The sequence below is a fragment of the Corapipo altera genome, unplaced genomic scaffold (assembly GCF_003945725.1).
Source record: "Corapipo altera isolate COAL_440 unplaced genomic scaffold, ASM394572v1 94, whole genome shotgun sequence".
In the NCBI taxonomy this organism is placed as follows: Eukaryota; Metazoa; Chordata; class Aves; order Passeriformes; family Pipridae; genus Corapipo; species Corapipo altera.
The window spans coordinates 625,843-647,480 of record NW_020884950.1 but is presented as its reverse complement, the minus strand read 5'-3'; the positions used below and the strand labels follow the sequence as shown (position 1 = coordinate 647,480).

Here is a 21,638-nt window from a genome sequence, read left to right as displayed (position 1 = left end):
TGCTATTTTTTTTTTTTTTTTTTCTGAGAGAACAAGAAATAACCACAGCAGGAGGTGCTTTCATAACTACTGGGAGCTGCAGATCTGTGTGCTCGTGGTGTGTCAGAGGTATGTTTGTCTCACACACCCTAGAGCTGTCCCTCAGCCTCTCGTTTTCCGATAGGGAATTCGCCGATTGCGTTTCTACGCACTGAAAAGGGTTGGCAAACACATATTTGCATGGCAGTTGGTATGTGTTTTGTCCTGTTTGTTCTGCGTAACGTAACGTGATGTGACAGGCTGTAATTCATCACATCAGTTGCATGACAGCAGAGGAATTGGAAAAGAGATGTAATGATGGGCTGATGTGAGGTGTCAATTTAATGTTCAATTGTAGTAGTTCGACATTAAGGTTTTTTATAATGACCTACCAAAGAATTATCACCAGGTATTCCCTGCGCAGGTGAGATTTAGGAGGACTGATCAGGAATAGCATAGTCAACACCAAGAGAAGGCTGTAGATCCCTTTGCTCAGAAGCAACAACTCTTGTAAACAGGAGGACCTTTGCACATCTGGTGCTAGATCAAACAAACAAACACATTGAAGGACTATTTATTTATTTCCTTCTCTTTCACTGCACTCCCCAGCCACACCAGAGGTCCTTGAGTGGGAAAACTGTGGAATTGCACACGGCAAAATAGGAGGTTGAGGTTGTTTTCCTCCAAAGACTCCTACACAAGAGACTGCTTGACACTTCACCCCTGAAAAATTCCCACAACAGAAGTGAGGATGTTAGTTCTTGTTGAATGCTTTCAGCCTAACAAAACCAAGTTCCCTGTTAAAATCCCGTCTCGGGGCTGGGACATTCTAATCAGGACATGGCCGGTAAAAGCCTTAGGGAAGAGCTCAGTGGGTCCCAAGGGTGAGCTTTGCACCCATCGCAGTTCTCAGTCATGCACTTTCTAAAGTGTCAGACTTGGCCACAGGATGAAAGGAAATGAGCTGTTTAAGAAAAAACATTGGTGAAGAACTGATCAGCAGTGCTTAGCACAAAGCCGTAAGTACATCCAGAATTAGTGACTGTTTTCTTTCCTCAGCATACATTCTGTATTTAATTACAGCTATTCAAAGTGTCTTTCCCCTAAATATCCTTCCTGTTGGTTAGTCTGCACTGAGACTTCTTTTTGCTTTAAATCTCAGTGCCATGAAACTACCGCAACTCCTCAACTCATGCCCTTCAATAATATTTTCCGCAGCATTCAAGATACCAAAAGTCCTGAATTGTGCTAGATTTCAAACTGTAAAATTTAGTCTTAAAAACAGATTGTGAGGTGGTGTTGGTTATCTCTGCAATGCTGATATTATGAAATGGCAGAATATTTTAATACGATGAAAAGATATCATTAATAATAGCTTATGAGCATGTATGGTGATCATTTGAATTAGTTACTTACTGCAGGTACACTGCCAGTGTCCCACCTTTTCATCTTTATGATAATCAAAGATGCAACAGCCACTTGATTTCTGCCTCCTGCCCTCCCAGCCCAGGGACACCCAGCTCAGTCCTTGCACACCACATCAGTAAACAGTTAGTGTGTAGTTCTCACATAAATTAGATCCCATGGATTAACAATGTTTAAATAGTTTAAAAATTTTCACTGTAAAGGAACATGGAAACCAATATTCTTTCCTGTAGATTTCTGTTCAAAACCTATGCCTTTTCATTTTTCAAAAATATAGCCTGACTTCTCATTTTTTCAAAAAACCCCATTGTTTCATAACAACTGCTAGCTTATATTTTTTGCTTGATGAAGCCTTCTGCTACATCTTACTGTGGTTATTCATATACCTCTGCTGAATGTAGTAATTTTCCTTGCTAATGTTCTTGCTATTAAAGCCCCCTCTGGAGATATCCAAATACACCAGATGAAGAGCAGATTCTGGGACCATCCCAGAGATCTTGTAGAATAACCCCAGGAGATGATTTTACATCACTTGGTAGGTGCTGGTGAACCATTGGGAGCCTTACATGAACTCACTCTCTGACTGAAGGATTTGGAACCCAGTCTAAACTTCTTCTAAATCGTCGTTTGAAGTTCCCTGCTAAATTGCACCACACCTCTACTTAAATAATACAAACTTTTATTAACCAGATGAAAGATGATGGCTTCAATTAATTGTTTATTTTACTACATAGGATGCATTTTGACCAAAGAAAACAGCCACAAAGTGCTTACCTTAGGCCCTTGCTTTTACCACCAAAGGACCAAATGTTTAGTTCACAAATGCAAATATGGAGCCTGTGTGGGCACACTCTGCTGCAATGTAAGCTCAGATCGTCCTGTTGACTGTGCTGCTGTTGCCTCTTACGTAAGGGAAGAGTTAGTACCACAGCACTTCACACTGATCACTGTAATAAACAGAATTTTAACAGTAAAACATTCTGGAAAAAAATCCTGATTTCTTAAAAAATTCTTGAAGGAAGTACAAGCTTTAGTCAGTGCCTTTTTTTCATATATTATCAACTTCACTGCCCCAACTTAATTCCTTGCATGTTTCCCAGTTTTGCTGTCCACTGGTTGGGATTAGAAAGAAGACAGCAGGTTAAGAACTGGATGAAATTAGACCTTTACCATCACCAACCTACTGGATGACTCTGGCCGGCTCATTTTAGGCTTCCATTTTGGTGCTTTTGTTTTCTTGTGAGGACTGTGTGAGCTCTCTGTGACAGGCTGCCCATCCACATCCCGTGCCACAGCCCCTACGTGTCGCCTTCCCAGCGTTGCCCTCCCAGAGGCTGAACACACGGTCAGGTGAAGTCCGTTTTCTAAGCTTATTTATTTTCTATAATTTTTACAAAATAGGGCAAAACCACAGCCCTGGGAAATCAGCCGTAATACTCTAGTTCGTGTCTGCCATTAGGTGTCAGTGTGACAACAACCATGATGCACAAAGGCTATGCCGGGTTGTGCGGGGACACTGCCCCATCCTAAACTTCTCCTTGTCGACTCAGGGAAAATACGGTGTGCAACTCAGAGGAAGGAAGAGGCTGAAGAAAGCAGTAAACATTTTATTTCGGGTTTTTTTCCATCACCTAATTGAAATTATTTACTAACAGATAAGTCTGTTTGCATTTCATTCAATGCGTCTCAGGTTCCCACTGCTGCAGTTGTCAAAGGGTAATATTTACAAAACCAGGACAAGAGTTTCTGCACACACTGATCTAACCCTATTTTGGGGAAAAAGAAACAGTCAATACTACCAGTAATTTGCAGTCTGCAGGAGGTAGACTGCTTCGCCCAATGCAAATGTTAAATTACTCATGTGAGTTGATGCCTGCCAATTTGGTGATTGTAGATGGGTCCTTCACGAGTTGTTTGAAATACTACATTAGAAATTACAACTAAAAGTTTCACTCATTCCAAAGAAAAGAATATAAAAACTTTAAAACCAGTTTTGAAACAACTTTTTGTGTCAGAAATACTGTCCTTTTTTTTTTTTTTTTTTGTTTTTTAGGGGCATTTGATGAAGAAATGGTAAAATACATTACATATATTAAGGAGTTTGAAATTGTTTTTAAACAAAATTTCAGACACATCCCAAAATGTAGCAAACAGTTTTTGATTATGTGGGAGTTTTAAAAGTTACTATAAGTTTATAGAAGTTTTAAAATAAAAGTCAGGTTTTTGGGGGAAAAGTATTTTAAGAATAAAATTAATTTATAAAATATTCTCCACTTGCCTCTAGTATTAAGAATAGCTCAAGGATAGCATTTTTTTGCCTTGTGTTTGGAACTGTAAATGTTTTCACCATTAACTTTAATCAGATTTTGATCAGGTCAACATAATGGCTAAATCAGCTTGGCCTTCACCAGGATCAGTGAATCTGTTGTTCAAGAAGATTGGGGTTCAGCTTTGCCTTCATCTTTTCTACTTTGGAAGGGAGCAGATTGTGAGCATCGCTTAAATTTGGTGTTGTTTTTTTCCTTTATATTGATAGATTAAATCTGAAGTAACTGTGATAAGCATCTGAGCTAGCTGGCTTTTTTTTTTTTTTACCTACTTCCAGTTTTCTAGTAATTGCATGACACAGAAGTGGTTAGTCCTGAACATGCACTGCACAGCCCAGGACAAGAATGCTCAGATACCATCCATGCTGCAATTCCCCAAGTTGAGTAGTTGCAGTTCTCTTCAAGAGGGCAAAGCCTCCCAGACTTTTGTTAGCCCTGCCCCCCTTCAGTTTGGGGATGGGAACTGAAAAATGTCATGTGCCAATTTGACGTTGTCTTTATAATAGATAATTATAGGCTTTAGGAATAGAAAAGATGCCTGATTAAATGGCTCCAGCCATCTGCTGTTGCAAGATTGTGAAGTAATCCTTGACCATTTTCATATTAAGAGTTGCCACGCTGATGTTCTCCCACTCCTTATGTCACTCAGCTTGCCTAGAAAGCTATCTCCTATACTTTAGTTTGCTGGCATCCTAACTCACTTTTGCTTTATACTGTTTTAAATAGCAATGATTAAATCTTTATATTGGTACTGTTGGGGGGCTTGAAAGTTCCTGCTGTCCCACAGATCAGTTTTGACTTCAGAAATATAAATTGAAGAGCTGCTTATTTTTACATGTGGTTGCAGATCAGGTTCTTCTTCTTCTTCTTTGTGGTACAAGGGGAGCAGATGAAAAGCTACCCAGGTTAGCAGTTTTAAAAAAACCAGCACTGGCCACTGTGGTTGGTTGTACCCCTGATCCATTGGGGCCCCAAGGTAGGTGTAAGACAAGGCTCCAGGGCCAGGCACAGGCTGCTCACGTGGCGCTGTCTGCCACAGTAAGTTGAGCCCAAAGGTAATTTTGTTGATTTTGAAGCAAAATCATTAGTCAAATAGACCTGAAAGCAGCAGAGAGCTGTAAGCCTGCTTTAAACTGAGCACTCTTCTTACAGAGATAGTATTGCTTCAAGCAGCTCTTTGCAGATCAGAAAGGATCCTGGTGACAGGATTCATCTGACGGATATCCCTCAATTACAGACTGGTATGAATACCAGAGTGTTTTTTCTTTTTAAAACCTCACAGAGGTAGTCCAATGCAGTTTCCAGCTGCAGCCTAAACCAGTCCAAAAATGTGTCACAAAATGTATGGAAGAGTTTCCACCTGAAGTCAGAGAAGAGGCAGAGGGAGCAGAATAGCAATCAGGCCATAAGGGCACAGTAATAGCCAGATAGATATTAAACATCTCTGGGTGATGCACTTCTGTGTGAGAAGGACTGGTGGTGACATGTAAGGAAGGAGAAGGATCACTACAGCAATGCAGGAGTGTGAAAAGATGCCTTTGTAAGGGCAAATTTTACCTATTGAACATTAATTGCTTTCCATGGATACAAAATGCACTTTAAGTGATGAAAGGAGTGACTGACAAGCAATGCTGTATTAAACAGATATCAGAGAATGCAATGTAGGTTAATTATCTTCTCTTAAAAAAAATTTAATTTTTTTTTTCTGAAGAGGTGAGCATCTGTCTGAGACAGAATCTTACCTCCAAACTCCTGTTGTCTACTTCAATGAGAAGAGGAGCAAGAAAGGGAATGAAATGGGGTGGTGAGGAGACACCAGCAGGAACCATGGTGAATTTTTTTCCTTGGCATCAAGCATCAGCTCTTTGCATCTCTTCCCATGGACTTTCCTCCTGGTTACCTTCAGAAGCAGAAGCAATGCCAGGAACTGCCCACAGCTCCCCCCAGGGCTTTGAGCTTTCCAAGTGGTATCCACAGCTGCCACTCCAGCTGACATAGTTTATTTAAATAGGCAGGGAGAAAGTATTTGTGTTTGCAGAAGGCAGTGTGTAGTGTAAACTACCTCTGTGATGTTTTAAAAGGAAAAAACACTCTGGTATTCATGCCAGTCTGTAATTGAGGGATATCAGTCAGATGAAGATCTTCCCAGGGAGTGGAAGGAACAGCCTGGGAATGAAAAACCCACTGTTTTTATGAGGTTGCATTTCCCCTTCCAACAAGGCATACTAAACATGGTGTGTCTCCTCTCCAAAGCTGAACATTTTCCCTTTAAATCAGTCTCTTCCAGTGGAAAGGGGTGGGAAAGAAAGTGTCAACCCATCAGTCGGGGTTTTCAGGTGCCAATAGGGTCACATCAGCTTTTAAAGCCTTTGGGCACCCAAACCACAGAATGTGCTGGTGGTTATCAGCAAGTCTGTGCAGCAAAGCTCTGGAGTAGGTGAGTGACAGGATGCAAATATCTATCAGGGAGGATCTGCCCCTATATCTGCTTCAATGCCTTTTTAGCCACACCTTTCTGGTAAATTGTAAAATGTCGGTCAGGGTGCTCTGGAGATGGTTAAAACTAGGTGTGCTCATACCCCAACTTCTTTTATGTCCTAATGCCTTGAGGTGCATTTAGAAAATGCATCCAAGTTTTTTCTTATATTGTAGGATTTAGCCAAGAGACACTGAGCAGAGCACCGTGTGTCATTAAGAGAGCTTAGCAACAGGATATGTGTGTGTGTGTGTGTGTGTGTGTGTGTGTGTGTACATATGTGTATATATAGGTGTGTGCAAGCACACAGATTACATATATTCACACCACAATAAATTTTTCAGTTTTGTAGGTTTAAAATGATGTGTTTGTACCAACTGTGTAGCATGTTTTCTGTACCTTGCATCAGTGTTGCTAATTTTCTATGCAGACACACACACAGACCCCATAGAAACTTGGCTCTCATTTTATGAAAACTTACCCAGGACATTATCAACTTAGTATCCTCATTCTTAAAGCATAAAAGGCTCTACAGAAAGTCGGTATTTTTAAAGTGATTGAAAAGAACATGTAAACATTTTCAGTTTTTCTAGATGGAAAGCTTACTCCTGGTAAACTCTGTAAGTATTAAGCTCATTGATAAAGAAGTGGATTTAGTCTATACAACCTTCCAGCATGAATAACATCTTTTTTCCATGAAACCCACTGACTGCAAGCACGTTAGTCTGGCAGAGGCTAGAAAAAAATGCTGGTTTATAATTTGGGCTTTATTTACAGATAGGATTCACATTTTTCCATTATTTGGATAAGGCAACTAAGTGGTCCCAAGTTTTTCTTCATTAAAAGAAAAAGGGAAAACCCTACTTTTAATATGTGTGTGCTTCACACTTTTCAAACTTCAATAGCATAAAATTTTTCACTTGGTCAGAAAGCTGATTTAATTTGCTGCTAGGTTAAATGTTAAAGGTTTCAGTCTTATATCCATGAATTCTCAAATTAAATTCAGTGCATTGCTTAAATTTCTAGCTGCAGTGCATTTAGCCTAATTGCTTTGGTAAGTTGGGTGCTTCATAACTACTACTCTTCTGAATTTTCATCTTTAAAGGTGAGCAAAATAAGCCTGAGGGTCACAGGTGGGCTAGCCTGCTCTTTGGGATTCACCTGTGGGGTCTTTGGATATCTCTTCCAGTCTGACTGCATCCTCAGACCATGTCTGATGAGGCTGTTCTGCTGACAAGGGAGAGCATTTAAACACCTGTAGGTTTTAGCTATTTAAGCCCAAATCAGTTTTGAAGCAACAAGAAAGGCTGAGCAAAATGGTTCGGATTTCAGTCAGTTGTCAACTAAATGTGTGCACTGGGCCTTTAAGTATTTGGCCAGACACATCTTGATTGCTTCTCTTTTGTTTTTACCCTTGGAAAGTCAGCTGGATAATACCCTGTAGCAAAAGTCTATTCTGGGATGCTGTAAGTGGGCTGGGCTGGGGATGCCTGAGCAGGGGGAAGTGGGGGGAAGGGAGTGGGTGATGGGAGAATTAACGAAAAACAGAGTTATATTCATGTATTTCCAAATTTTTGTGAACCAGGCTATTTGCAGTCATTTTCAGTTTTCTTGTGATGTTAAATATAAAAATCATGGGGCTATAAAACGATCCCACTGGTGGAGTCTCTAAGGCAGTCTCTTCTCCTTGGGGACAAGTCACAATGCAATCATGGAGGTGATGGAAGCAATCGAGGAAACTTCTACCAACGGCACCCTCAGAGGCAAGCCCTGAGTGTCTAGTTTTTTCCTCTTTGTTTACAGTATTTTTTAGGCTTTGAGTTCTCACGCAACATATATGTCATTAAATGGCTGATTCCTCTTTGCACACGTTGTTGTGATGGCCTGTGGCAACCTGAATTAATTGTTTCAGTAGTTGATGGTGGTTAGTAGCCGTAATTATTATAATTTGCATTTATAAAAACTTCTTTCATCTAAGGATCTCAAAGTGCTTTTGCACACATTTAATTAAGCTTCACAACATCCTGTGAGGTAAGTGTCAAGAGTGTTGTTATATCCATTTTTACACAGGTTTCTCCAAGAAAACAAGGTCAGTCTCTAACACGACTGGTATTTGGTTCACATCACTCTTGCACAGGACGAAGCAACGAGCACAGCTGCAGGAATTAGGAGTGCTGATCTAGGTCACTTTGCATATCCCACATAGCTCTTGCTGCTGCCACACTGTGTGGACACACACACAAAGCCACTGCAAACACAGTCAGAGCAACCTCAGCCCAGATTTACAGTCTGAGATGGCCCTTTCTTTCCCAGGAGCACTCCAGCAGCAGAAAAGTCTTGGGAAGAAAAAGAGATAAGCACCCAACATGTTAAAGAAGATGACAACCCATCATGCAAAGACCTATTCTTTCTGTAGTTTTTTCCCTTAACATTTCAGCCTCTCTTTGCAATCTGCACACAGCAAGACATTTCTACTTTAGCCAAAGCTAAGCTGCAGGCAATGTGAAGTTACTCTTTACTAGTCACTCACTTGCTCTAGAAGAGGCTTCACACACTTCATCTCCAGCTCTTACCGGCCTTAGACCCAACCTTGTGGGCAATCAACAATTCTGAGATCTACTAAATCCTAGATTACCACTTGACTGATATTTAAAAGTGAGGATCAACCCAAGCAAAATAGACTTGGAACTTGATGGGGCAGCAAGAGGAGACAGTTTTCAAAAGCTCATTTCTTTTTCAAACATGTTGTTTAAATTGAACCTAGCTCTCTGTAAGCTCTGTTGATCACCATATTAGCCCTGAGGAAGATAGGTCTAAGTAAGGGCTTGCAAATTGAGTAAGTCCCAGGCCATACCTTCGTGAGTTCTTTACCATCCTTATCAATTTATGTTTACATAAATTGTTTACATTTGGCAATGACCAGATTAGCTATTTGGAAAGAAGTCTACCTGTGGATGCACTTGTTCCAAAATAAAAGCCACTTTGCTTTTCTAAATTAAGCAGACTTAAAGGTAGAGAATGACTACTCTGAATAACATAGAAAGAAAGCAATTTCATTCCTAAGTAGACCATTCAGCAGAAATATTCTGAAATAATCTGTCTGTCTGATTTCTTGTGTTAGCACTTTTTAAGGCACTGACATAGTCGCACAGTCAACAAAAACCAACTTTGTTTTCAGTCCATTGTTTTCCTAGAGAGGGTGTGCCAATGCAGGGCAAGAGTCAGAGATTCTTTTCAGTTCCCCTGAGTCAATGCGCAGGATTTATTGTGGTCCACGTCTCTCCTGTGAGGGAAGGAACGCCTGGCAGCCAGAGGAGAAGGTCTGGCACATCATTTCATTTTACCTGATGCTGTCTACTTAACTTTCATCAGAAACAGGGGACACTCATTGGGCGAAGCCTGCCTTTTCAGTGAAGCTTTCTTATGCTTTTCCTCTCCTACAAACTTGTTCGTGTCTGCTGCTGCACAGAAAAGAAAAATGTGGCAGTAACCTGTAGCTTGGGAGAATACAAAACCATGGGAATCCCAGCATCATGCCCACAGAGGGGTTTTTATTGGAGCTGCCAGAAAGCTTTCAGTAACTTCAAATCAGTCCTTTTGGAGTATGTTTCTTTATTTGGAAGGGGGGAGGTAAAAATTCTACTCGTATTATCTCACGTTGCAGAAATTGAGACTTGATGGGTACTGTGTTATCCTTTTCGGACCTCTATCACTCCCAAAGATACAAGATGAACTCTGCCTGCCCAGGCACCAGAGTCGGTGCCCCAGGGAATTTCTTCATATCTAAGGGATATGCAGGATGTGTACTCGCATGCCCTTGCTGCCTCTCAGCTCCAGCTGTACATGCAGTTTTGCTTTAGGAACCTGTACCTCCAGTATTGCAATACCTTTTTCAGTCTCTGTCATCAAGAGTTTAAATACAGTTCAGATCAGTGTTAGTGGCCCAGCTCCAAATTAGGAGAATTGCTGCAATTCGTTATCTTGACAAATTAACTGGTCTGAGGCAATTCCTTTTTGAGAGAGATACAATTACCTAACTCTTGAACTCTAGCCTTGCTCCAGTGCTATGGTGTAGTTATGCACCTGCTCCAAAAGTGTGGATAGTATGACTGAAGGCTTTCCCACCTCTAAGTAAAATTTCTGCACTAGGAGCTGATCAAAAAAAAAGGCTGACTTAAGACCAAGGTGGTCTTGTTACATAGTGGAGGGACAGTGCTGGAAACGCAAGATCCTTGTCCCAAAACCACCATAGAAGGGCCTGGCAAGAGAGTGTTATATCAGAAAAACACATCACCAGTTGTCCCATCCTCTGTTTGGAGTCCAGCTTCCCGGTCCAGTGGAAGAAGGCAGTTTCCTGCTCCCAATCCACCACGTAGAAAACAGTAGCCCATGCAGACCCTAAACAGAGATTTTCTTTGGAAAGGGGGGGGGGAAAAATACAAGGTATTTTCTTCCTGGGATTTAGGCAGTAATTTCTAGTTTCAATCCTTCAGTCCTTATATATCTGGTGAAAAATGGGTTTCCATCAGGTACAGTATTCCACTCCTGATGTAGACAGGAGCTGGTGCTCTGAGGAAGGTGATGACCCCCAGCCTTGCCCTGATTTCCCTCACCTCCTGGCCTAGAGGACCAGCTCCTTTCTGCCTTTTCTACCAAGCAGTGAAAATACATCCACGGTTAGACATTGTTCTTCCAACCCAACGTGGGCAGATGCACTTCTCATCCACTTCCCTGTGGAAAGCAACTCCTTCTGCCCCTCAGCCATAGCTCACCTTTGGGCATCATTTTTCCTTGTAAAAGAGCTCCCAGATGCTAAAAGATATCCCTTAACTATTCATTTGAACCATTGCCTTTTGGAAACTCTGTTTGGTATAAAGCTGTCCTGCAGAAGGCTTGTGTTTGCCTAGAGCCTCTTTGTATGGACTTGGTGGCTGGGAGTTTCCTTGAGCTCCTCTTTGAACTCCAAGCCTTCAGCATCCAAAACATTTAACCCTCAATTTCTTTTCTGCTTTATCAGTTTGGCCAGCTTCCAGCTGGCAGCATTCATTTGCAGGCTTCCATTCTGCATCCTGTGTTTGCAGATGCATTTCTCTTTCAATTAACCCCTTGAAATGGTTTTCTTCTCCCCTGAGCCTACCTGCCTCCGGTCTGGCCAGCACTTCTCCCTGCTCTGGATGCCTGAGGGGCAGAAGCCAGGAGTGGAGAAGCTGGGTCCTTGAGCTGGAAGTGCCAAGCAGAGGGTGTGCCCCATACACAGGCGTCACAGAGAGCAGCTGAAGGAACACGCAAGTTCGGCAGCGCCTGCTTTGCCCATTGTGGGTTGGGGCTTGCAATGCCAGAGGCGCTTTTTGCCTATGTGAAGTCTCTAGAGCATCACTTATGAATAATGAGATCTTCCCTGAATGCTTTCGCCAAGATGCTCTGGAGCACGCGCCCGCATTTCCACACTGCAGCTTTCCCCCCCAAACAACGGGAATGTCTCTGCAGCTTTTGCCCGGCTTTCCTTTGGAACAGCTATTTCTAGATAGTCACTTAAAATGAAAAAAGAAGGAAAAAAAACCAACAGGAAAATAAAGACCTCGTCTAAGGCATCACTTACCAAACAAAGAAATTGCCTAGTCACCAGGAATGCCCTCCCTCCTGTGCCTGCTGTAATTACTGAGTAATAGCAGCCTTAGGTTGCTCATCTTGGCACTCCAGCTGGGTAACGTGCATCCACAAGGAAAGGGAGAACCACTCGCCCACTGCCAGGATTGCCAAGCAAACTTCACACGGGCCGGGAAACCCGATAAAATCTAGAGGTGCAGGATCTCTATTGCTGAGACACTAGTCAAGCCTTTGAAGTGAGAGAGCAAATTGAATTGAAGGAAATCCTTGGTTATTCAGTCTCTGTCAGCTGGCGACTCACCCTGGCTTGGTACTACCACATCTGGATCGCCCCGTAAGACACACCTCTTTTTTTTTTTTTTAATTAATTAATATTGGCACTGCTAGGGGAGTTCCTAAGGAACCTGATTACTTAGGCTCCAGGGAGATATAAAATGAACTGTATAGTGGTTAGCTTAATTTTGTGTATGATTCTAGCTGAGCAAATGAGTAGTAAAGATTGAAATCTCAGCCAAAGCTAGTAAAGACTTAGCATTTGCATTTGAGAAAATTTTAAAGCCAGTTTTCATGGCAAGCTGCAGAAGGCTGCTAAGTGAAGTGTAACTGTCTACACTACAAAATAAAAAGGAGTTCTTTATAAATGTTAGCTACTTCTTTAGTTTTAGCGCATAACTTTTATATTAATTCTTGCATTTCCTGGAACACCGACTGAAACAGTTTTGCAGCTGCTAAAACCTCTGATATACCCCTAACATCTGACTAGCAAAATAATGACATGTTATGCTACTATTAAGGGCTGATTCTATTAGTAGTGATGAAAGTGCCTTATCTTCTCTGGTATCAAATTGTTAAATTACAACAGAAACGGGAGATATTCAGATTTAACATACCTATTCCAGCTCTCTAAGCACTAACAGCTGTTCTCAATGAGTTTTAAAAGTACTATAAAACAATATTTCAGCAATTTGTATTTGTCAAATGCAAACATGGGAATTAACAAAACAAGAGAAAAATAATCTAAAAATAAGAATCCACGGAAAACTAGCCCCAAAGACGTTTGATGTTGCATGTTTCCACACTCACAAACAAAGCTCTGTGGTTTCTCTGCAGGAATTTGTTGAAACGCAACAATTTGATTAGAATATGTTTATTTAGAAAGAGGTTTTCAGGAGAACAATTGTAGCCAGAATAAAAGAGCTGACCACGCTCAAGTAAGTAATGGAAGTTTCCACTGATTTTGATACCAAAAGGATTTTACCCAGTGTCTTTAGAAGTAGCTTCATGTAGTTTGAGAAAACCTGGGATAGAGTTAAGGTAGAACAACTTGATAATGTGTGAAATCAGGCTTGGTCTCATGCCTCCTGCAGCAGTTACTTGCCTTAATAAAATACCCAAAACCTCCCAAAATCATGAGAGCTTACTTTCAACAGCTAAAAATAAACACTTAAATTAAAAAAAAAAAAAAGTTAATGTATAATAAGAGGAGATATGAACTTATTCACATAGAATTAGCTATTCAAGTAAATAAATTATTTAAATTCCTAAAAAAAAAAATAGTGTGATTGTTGTTATTAAACTCTACTGTTTTACAACACTCATTTTGCTTAACCATTTGCATTTCTTCGAACCACTGATTTGTTTCTCTCGGAAAAACGCTACTGTTTACCTCTTTATTTTTGGTAAAACAGCAGTGTATCTTAAGTCTGCGTGGTTCACTGGGAGTTCATTGGGATATATTTGCAACTCCTGAAGCAAAAAACTGGTATTTTATCTTTAGAAGGAGTCACATTTTTTGAACTTATTGAATTTTTCAAAGATCAGCATGAAGAGTTCTGATTAAATGCTTGCTTCAGCGTTTTAAAGGCTTCTTGTGTCCCTGTTGCCTAAGGAGGTCGTACATGAGGATTGCTCTGTAAACATCAGATTGTACAGAATTGGCTCTGCGTACCATGCCAGGCACACAAAGAAGAAGTCAAATGGCTTATCTCTCACTTATCAACTAGTTTATTTTTCATGCCCAAAAAAAGGCTGCTAGAGGAGCAGCTGCTACTTTGTAAATAATTTAATGGCTTCTGTTAAGTAGAGCTGTCAATTTTGCCAACAGTATTAAAAAGAAGATTTTCATTTTACCACGGATTTGCACGTTTTAAAGTGTGTTTTTATCCCTGAAAGTCCAGCGAAGGATTCTGGAGAATGGAAACAGCTTCCGATTTGCAGTCACAGATTCAAAAGAGAATAGTTACAGCTAAATAATGACAGATGTATGAGCAAGGAAGGTGTGATATCTCATCACCTGTGTATGTTGCTTGGAGAGCATCCTGCTCATTAAAGCTTAGGAAAACTTTTAGTGGACTTGTAAAGATACATATTTGGCTCTCTCACAAAGACATTAGATGCAGCAAGAGCAATTACCAGCAAATTTTGAAAATGCAGAATCTACATTGTGTGGTTGTGTGTACAGAATATTATCCTAATGTTGATCACAACAAAGAGGATTTTTGTGAAGATTTTTGGCACAAAAAAATTCGTATTATTGCGTCTGATAAATTAATTTAATGATGAAACAACAACATTAGCCATGATAACTCTGAAGTTTTTAAAATTCAAATTCACATCCTCACATCCTAACATGTTAAGCAAATACTAACTTAGAATTTAAAACAAGAGTTTATTGTGCAATAAGCCAAAGGAAGGTCCCAGAATGCCTGAATACAAAATCTTAGGTGAAACTTGTGATCCCTCCAGTGCTAGCACAAAGTCAAGCCTCTATTAAGCACCAAACCATAGCCAGAGCCCTCATCTAGATGTGAGGACCACCACCCTCTCCTGGCTCTATGGCATTGTTGCCAAAATCCTTCCCTTTTTAATTAAATGTGGGATATGCTGCCTCTAGTTTGGGAAGGGCTGTGTTGTTTAAACAGTGTTCCCTGTGCATTTGTTTTTCCTGCTTTAGCATTTCTCACTGGGAACAGACTCCATGTCCCACAACAAAAATATTTATTTCTTTACTCCAGAGCTCATATCTGATGGTTTTGTGGCTTTGCACCACTCCTGGCACCTGATCCTATCTAATGTTCAACACTGCAGCTGTAGACCCAGACTAGAATAGGTTCAATGCTTATAACTTGAGGTTCAGATATTTATTTTAGATATGAAAAGTGAAAAGAAATTTCTTTGCACTCCTGTGGGTAAGAACTCCCCTCTTCCCCCAGCTTTGGCTACAAGTGTGCTTGCATCTGACAGACTGCTCTGTTTTTCATGAGGTTCCTATGGATCCAGTAGCATTGTTTAACCCGGTGTAGCTGTGCTACATCCACAGTGCAAAATATCCGAGTCACTGGCTGTGGTGTAATTAATTGCTCATAGCATTCATATATTAGAAATATGCCAAGTAAAGACTGTATACATCCAAATTGTAGCCCACTTGATGTTAAAAACTGCTAGGTACTACCTGGAGCACATACATGAGTTCCACTGAAGTGATTGGTGTGAGAAGGCTGTGATTTACTCAGCTCTGGTTCTCAGCAGGTACGAGAAAATACAAATTAATAGCATGATAGAGTGATCAAGGCAAACTTGACCCAATTCTAATTTGTTTCTTTTATCAATACACTCCTCTATCAACATCTCTCAGGGGTTTATGTTCTGAAATGCCCCCACTCCTTGGAATTAGGTCAGCCTCAGGAGCGATGGCTTAGGAGAAGTCGAGGACATCATAAATTGATGGAAGTTTGTGACGTTAAGGGGGTAAGTTATGTAGGCCTTAGATGTTACTGAGTAGGTGGAAAAAGAAAAAAAAAAGAGAAAAAGGAAAATTAATTCTACCACTTTGGCTCAAACTGTACATCTGAGCTTTGATATTTAGAAAATTAAAAGGTTTGACATTTTGCTCCTTAAAAAGCTAAGGCCGACTGAAGAGGGAGGCTCTTCAGGACCAAAGACTTAGTTCCAGGTGGAAGCAGAGGCTGTCAAAGCTTGTCCCACAAGAACTTTTGCCTAAAACTGGATTTTGCCTAATTTTTTTTTTCCCTATCAACAGGATTTTTGTTTAAGCCCTTCCCCAGAGTTCTTCGTGGACGTCGAAAGCAGTTTCTCCTGAACCTTTTTAAGTTCTGCATATTGTTCCCCTCCTTCTCTTGGCTTCTCACTGCACAAGAAGAACTCTCCAGAGAAACTTCCTTTACTTGCCCTGTAGTTGAGTTCCTTAGACATAAAGCATTGCTCGTACACCTGTTTTCTCCTCTCCTTATTTTCTTCTCTGGATTTTTTATTCAAGATGAAGGACAAATTGCACCAGTACCAGTTTAGCACCTTTGTTTATTGTAGCATGGCATGCATGCTTGGAGGTGTGTTGCCCCCAACACAGTTGGCTTTTTCAACTATTCCCCACATTGCTCCATGTGTGGGAAACAGCAGCACAGGCTGTGAGAGTATCAGTTACCTGAGAAAGTCAAACTGGTTGCCACACTACACCCTCTCTCTCACCACAGATGCTAATAACATTTAGGTATCATGAAGAGTAGAAATAGTCCACAGCAATCTTACACCATTGGATATTTATGACTGAGAGATTCAGAAAGGCTTACAAGTAGATTTGCTCTCCTAAACCAGTGAGTTTTCTGGGTCTGCAGACAAAATGTAGACCAGCAGCATGGCAACACTCACAAGAGTGTTATATTCTTCCCCCTACCCATGGTATTGCCATGGGTATCATGCAGATTAGCTTATACAGTATCCAAGAAGGCAGAGAACAAGGGGAGAAAAACAGGATTAGAAAAAGGGAAAAATGCAAAAGGGTCTTACGATTTTGAGAAAAATCTTTTAAAGTCTTTATCTGTAACAGGATTTCTTTTTCCTTTATCCAAACTCTGCTAGCCTGCGATTTGATTGTTTTCTTATTTATTTATTTTAAGTCTCACAGCAAGGATATGCAATTCCTCCTCTGTATTTTTAAGTGGTTCAGGTATTTTCAAACAACTCCCTTCCCCAAAGGGCTCAGACTGGAACTTTTGAATGGGAGGCCTCTGATTCATCTGCTGGGCTTCATGTCTTGATTGTGAACCAAAATATTTTGAAACAAAGCTGAGGGAAGTCTTTATTTCTAAAGGAAGGAGTTACACAAACCCTTCTGGAGGACCAATCCAGTTGATGAGATTTTGATCCATATGGCAACAAGGAAATACTCATGTGCAGCAGCTTTTGGCAGCCAGCTGTACCTTCTGTAGTTGACAATTTAGAGAAAGCATTTCCTCCTTGCTGACTAGAGCCAATACACACTCGTTCCCTGCCTTTCAAAAACTCTTGGATATATTATTGATGGTAATTAGCTACTCAGCCTCCTTTTCAAGGGGAAAAGTCAAGGATGAGAGCTCTGTAAGCATATGGTTTTCCATTCAGTTTGATCCTTTACAAGAGAGGACACACTAGTCCTTATTGACACCTAAGGCAACCAGTTGACAACTTGGTTGGTACTTTTAACTTAAGTAAGTGTGACACCATATCTTGGTTCATCTTAGCAGAACTTCTGGGGCAGTCAGATGAAGAAGACCCATCCTGTGAAGCTTTTGATCAATCTCTGGAGCCGGGAGGAGGGTTCAAGCCACCTGCTCCAGGCCCTGCCACCAGACCACCAGCACAGAGCTGTTCCCACAGGTGAGTGGCGCAGGGAAGGGCAAATGGGCAACATCAAAGATATTTCTTAAGGCCAAGGAAAATCCTGCATTTCCACAACAGAAAATGGAAGGGTGGGGGGTGGGGGAGGGAAACAATTAACTAAAATAGTTTTGAAATGTATATTTGATATCCTGAGCTTTCCTGACAAGTGCATTTGTCGTCAGCACCATGAGTGTAAATGAAACGAAACATTAAGACAGTAAACAGTAACTTAAGAAAAACCTGGAAGCCTGATGGACATGGCATGAACACAAAGAAATCTCCAAAAACATAGACAGCATTTAACACACACTAGCACAACCATTTTCAAATTAAATCATCTGGGCAAATTCAGCCTTCCTTGTTGAATGTGAAGTAAAGAGAAATACAGCAATGGAAATGCAGCAAATTAACTGTTATAGGTGGTAAACAGAACTTTAAAAAACCTGACATGGTCTTTACAGATTTCTGTAAGCATATCACTAGCCTGTGACCAAAATTCGTGGAATGATCTTTTGAGAATGTTCTTCTTCTGAAGTTGATTAAAACCTTGAACTTACCTATTATGAGAGAAACAACAGTTCTGATGACTGAGGTTTTTTTCCAGTGCTTTTGTTGCTAGTGAACCCGCACACCCCCTTACAAGGGATGAGAAATTAGAATGAAATAGCTCTTCTGCAAAGATTCAGAAAGCATTTATTTCTCTTATTTTTCTTCATGAATTCTTGACAGAAAAGAAAAAACAATTCTTTTTTCCCCAATGATTATATAGATGTATAGTATATAGACTAATTTTTATTTTCTATGCTACCGTATGTAGGAATGTTTTTAGTAGATCTTGTGTGAGAACAACATTGAACTTCCACGTTGAATTCATCCTAACCATTTGTACATAACTGTGCTGAACACACTTCACGTGGGCAAAACACACATTTCATTGTCTTTCTGGAAATCTGTGTGTTACCTAGTCTTCTGTCATGGGGAGACACATGGGGAGATTGAGCTTTTTCAGTATTAAATGTTATTCCCGTTTTACCAGCTGCTTACCACTAGTGAAGTATTTATTTTATACATAACCTACAACTTTTAGGATACAGGATGCCGTCTAAAGCTTTCAGAGCTATCTCATGTATTTGGAGATTGAGCCTGCCTTTAAAAATATAGTGCACAATTGTTCCATCTTAGCTTTTGGGATGAAGATAGCACCATATTGATATGGGCAAACAATAAAGACAGTCTCCATGATGGAGACTACACTGACTGTGGAGGACTTTCCAAGTGCTCCAATAAAAGGAGCTCTTTTAGCAGCACACTAGAGCAGAGACTAATCCCAACATGCCTCTGATCCCAAGTTATAAACATGCTATCCTCCCTTCAGCTCACCTTTTCCCTTTCGGAGGTTGCTATGACTCACACGTCTCTGGCAGTCCCACATCTGCCTTTGTCAGGCATCTTGGGAGAGAGATTGCAGAGTTCAACTTTACTCCCACTCCTGGGCTCCCTGGTTTGACCACGTTGGCCTGCACCTACCCGGGTGGGTCACCGTAAGTTGCTGAGCCTCATGAGTGGTTCCTGGCAATCGCTGGAGCTGCACAAACTGCTGGGATTTCCCAAGGCTTTTGGTTGCCTCTTGCCAAGTTGGAGAGGATATAGCAGGCTCCCACCATGCTTGTGGATACCTGGTGGTGCAGCTGACCTCCCCTGGGAGAGGCCGGAGTGTTTGGTGGCCGCTTGCAGAGCTGTGGAAGAAAATTTCTCACAGTTCCCCTGGCTGGCCACAGCTACCTGAAGCCTGCCAACATGAATTTAGGTTTTAAAGGCACTCCCTGTGACAACACCAGCCAGCTGGGAAGGTCATCTGCTGAGGCACAGGTGACTCCAGCAACTTCTTCCCTGTGCTTAAGAAAAGCCACAGATGGTTACAAGCACTGTGGCTTGGTTTGCCTCCAGTTTCGCAGAGTTTGTTTTCTTTAATGCGTCTGCTGCCAGGTCTGCATCAGACTTCTTCATGTGAAGAAATCTGTTCAAAGAAAGGAAGTTTTGAGTGTTAGGAGCCTGCATAAATAGGGCCGTTCTCAGTCCTGCAGTCATTGCAATGTTTCATCTCTATGAGTCCAAGATACTCCAGCATTACTAGAGATTTCTAGTTTTGTAAAGGGCTTCTTCTGGGTAGCAGTGGTTCCCCAAATTCCTATGAGACAACATAACAGGACTTTGCAGTTGTTCAGCAAGAGTACTCAATCACTGCTCTTTCTTCTCTCAGAATCTTTTGTTATCTGCCTTGGCTTTACATCTTTGTACCACCTAGTCACACCAAACAGTACCACTCCTGTCATACCCAGATACTGTCCCAAATCTGCATTTCACTCAAGTTTCTGGAAGCTCATCTCCAGCACATACTCAGACTTCTTTCTTTCATATCAGCTTTGACAGAACCTTTGTTTTGGGAGAGCTGGGGCATATCTAATAAGTTACACCTAGGCAGAAGTCCTGGGCAAGGGTGCTGTGAAGACTAACAGAAGACGTTTATGTTCCACTTGCTTAATGAACCTGGTTATTGATGCCCTTCAGGGAGCCTGACATCTACATATGTGTAACTGGAGCCCAGTCTTCAGGCTGCATGATTAAAAAATCACTTCCATTAACTCTTCACATCATCATTTCCTTGGCCTAACCAGGAAAACCATAGTCTGGGATAGAGACAGGGACAGAAAAGGGACGGAAAAGGCTGGAAACAAAATAATCATTCATAAAACAATCTCAAGGGTTTATTTCTTTGAGAATTTGTTCTTGATTTAACTCCATGGTATTTTATGAAAGTAGCAATACTGTTCCTGCTAGTGGAGAGGTGTAGTCAACTTTTTGAACCATACACACACATACAAAGTTATGAGCAGTAAAGATTCCAGGACAACACTCCAGAGAGCAGCATTTCATTTGCTGTGTGATTTCTTTCACTCTAACATAAACAGGACAGTTAAATACCACCAACAATGCACAGTCCAGTGAATAATTTTACAAGACAAAGATCTTATCTCTGTCTTATATTTGCCATTGACCATTGCCATTTTCTCCTTCCAAGTGTCAGCCGTGCTACAACCCAGCAGTTCTTGCCCTCCCATTATTCTTGTTATCTGTTTATGAAAACATTTTGATCGTCATAACCCTGCAACAAAAGCCTGCAATTGAGGAAAATATTTTGTATGCTGTTGTTCAGAAGACCAAGGTAGCATACTGATTCTTTCAGCAGCAAAAAGGAACTGATCCACTGCCCATGGGACAGCTTGTTTCTGGATGAGTCAACTAGTGAGTGCCTGTGACCAGGCCAGAGTTTGGCACATAAGAGTCAGCACAGAGCTATGGCTGCACTCACTCCTTTGCTGTTGGCCTTGGCAGCTGCAATGTGGGTTTCCACCCCATCAGTGTGTCATTCTGTTACCTTACCATAAGGCATTGTGGGTTTAAATACCTTGCAGTTGTTGGCAGTGTCAGGATGTGTGTGAAGATGTGTTGGAAGGTTTTTTAGCTTATTATCCGTCTACTTTGTCCCCATCCCCCAAACCAGAACTATTTTAATTAGGCTATCTATTATTTTAATACAAGTGATTAGGATAGAAGGTAAAAGTGGATATCATCACAGTGCTTTTCACCATAAAACTTTCTTGTGGCTTATGTACTTAAAAATATACATATTTCTCCTTCTCTATAAGGTTTTTATTTAAGCTCAGAAGCATGTTTGTGTTTTGAATCTGTAGTATCACTGATAGAACCTCAGAAAGTGTTAAGAGCATCTTTCATATCTGCATATGTTGGCTATAAAATCACCATGGAGAAAGAGAATTAGAGTTATCCTACAACATCCCCTTTTGTGTGTTCCATAAAAAATGGCACTAAATGGATTTCTTACTCTTACTTCGGTGTTTCATGCAATTAAAATAAGCATTCATCACAGTAACGGCATTTCTGTTTGTTCTTCCACCATCAATTATCTTTTTCAAAAGCCCCTTTGACCAGGAAGCAAACCTAGTCTTAAAACATCAGGAATGTAGGCTGAGAAATACAGTCTGCCAGGTCCAGGTGTAATCCTACAAGCTGCTCTTTCTGCCCTGACAATTTTCAATTCCAAAGTAACT

General features: G+C 40.9%; 1 protein-coding gene across 2 annotated transcripts in view; it reads left to right on the top strand.

The window, feature by feature from the left end:
* The window catches only part of WDPCP (WD repeat containing planar cell polarity effector), a 148,265-nt gene that overhangs the window by 114,877 nt on the left and 11,750 nt on the right, over positions 1 to 21,638 (top strand). Inside the window, exon 16 of one of the 2 annotated variants that reach the window (XM_027662995.1) lies at positions 17,373 to 17,505. In XM_027662995.1, the coding sequence (XP_027518796.1) occupies positions 17,373 to 17,505 (133 nt within the window). Of the gene's footprint in view, positions 1 to 17,369; positions 17,506 to 21,638 lie in introns of both variants that reach the window. The other variant, XM_027662994.1, reaches the window with a different exon arrangement.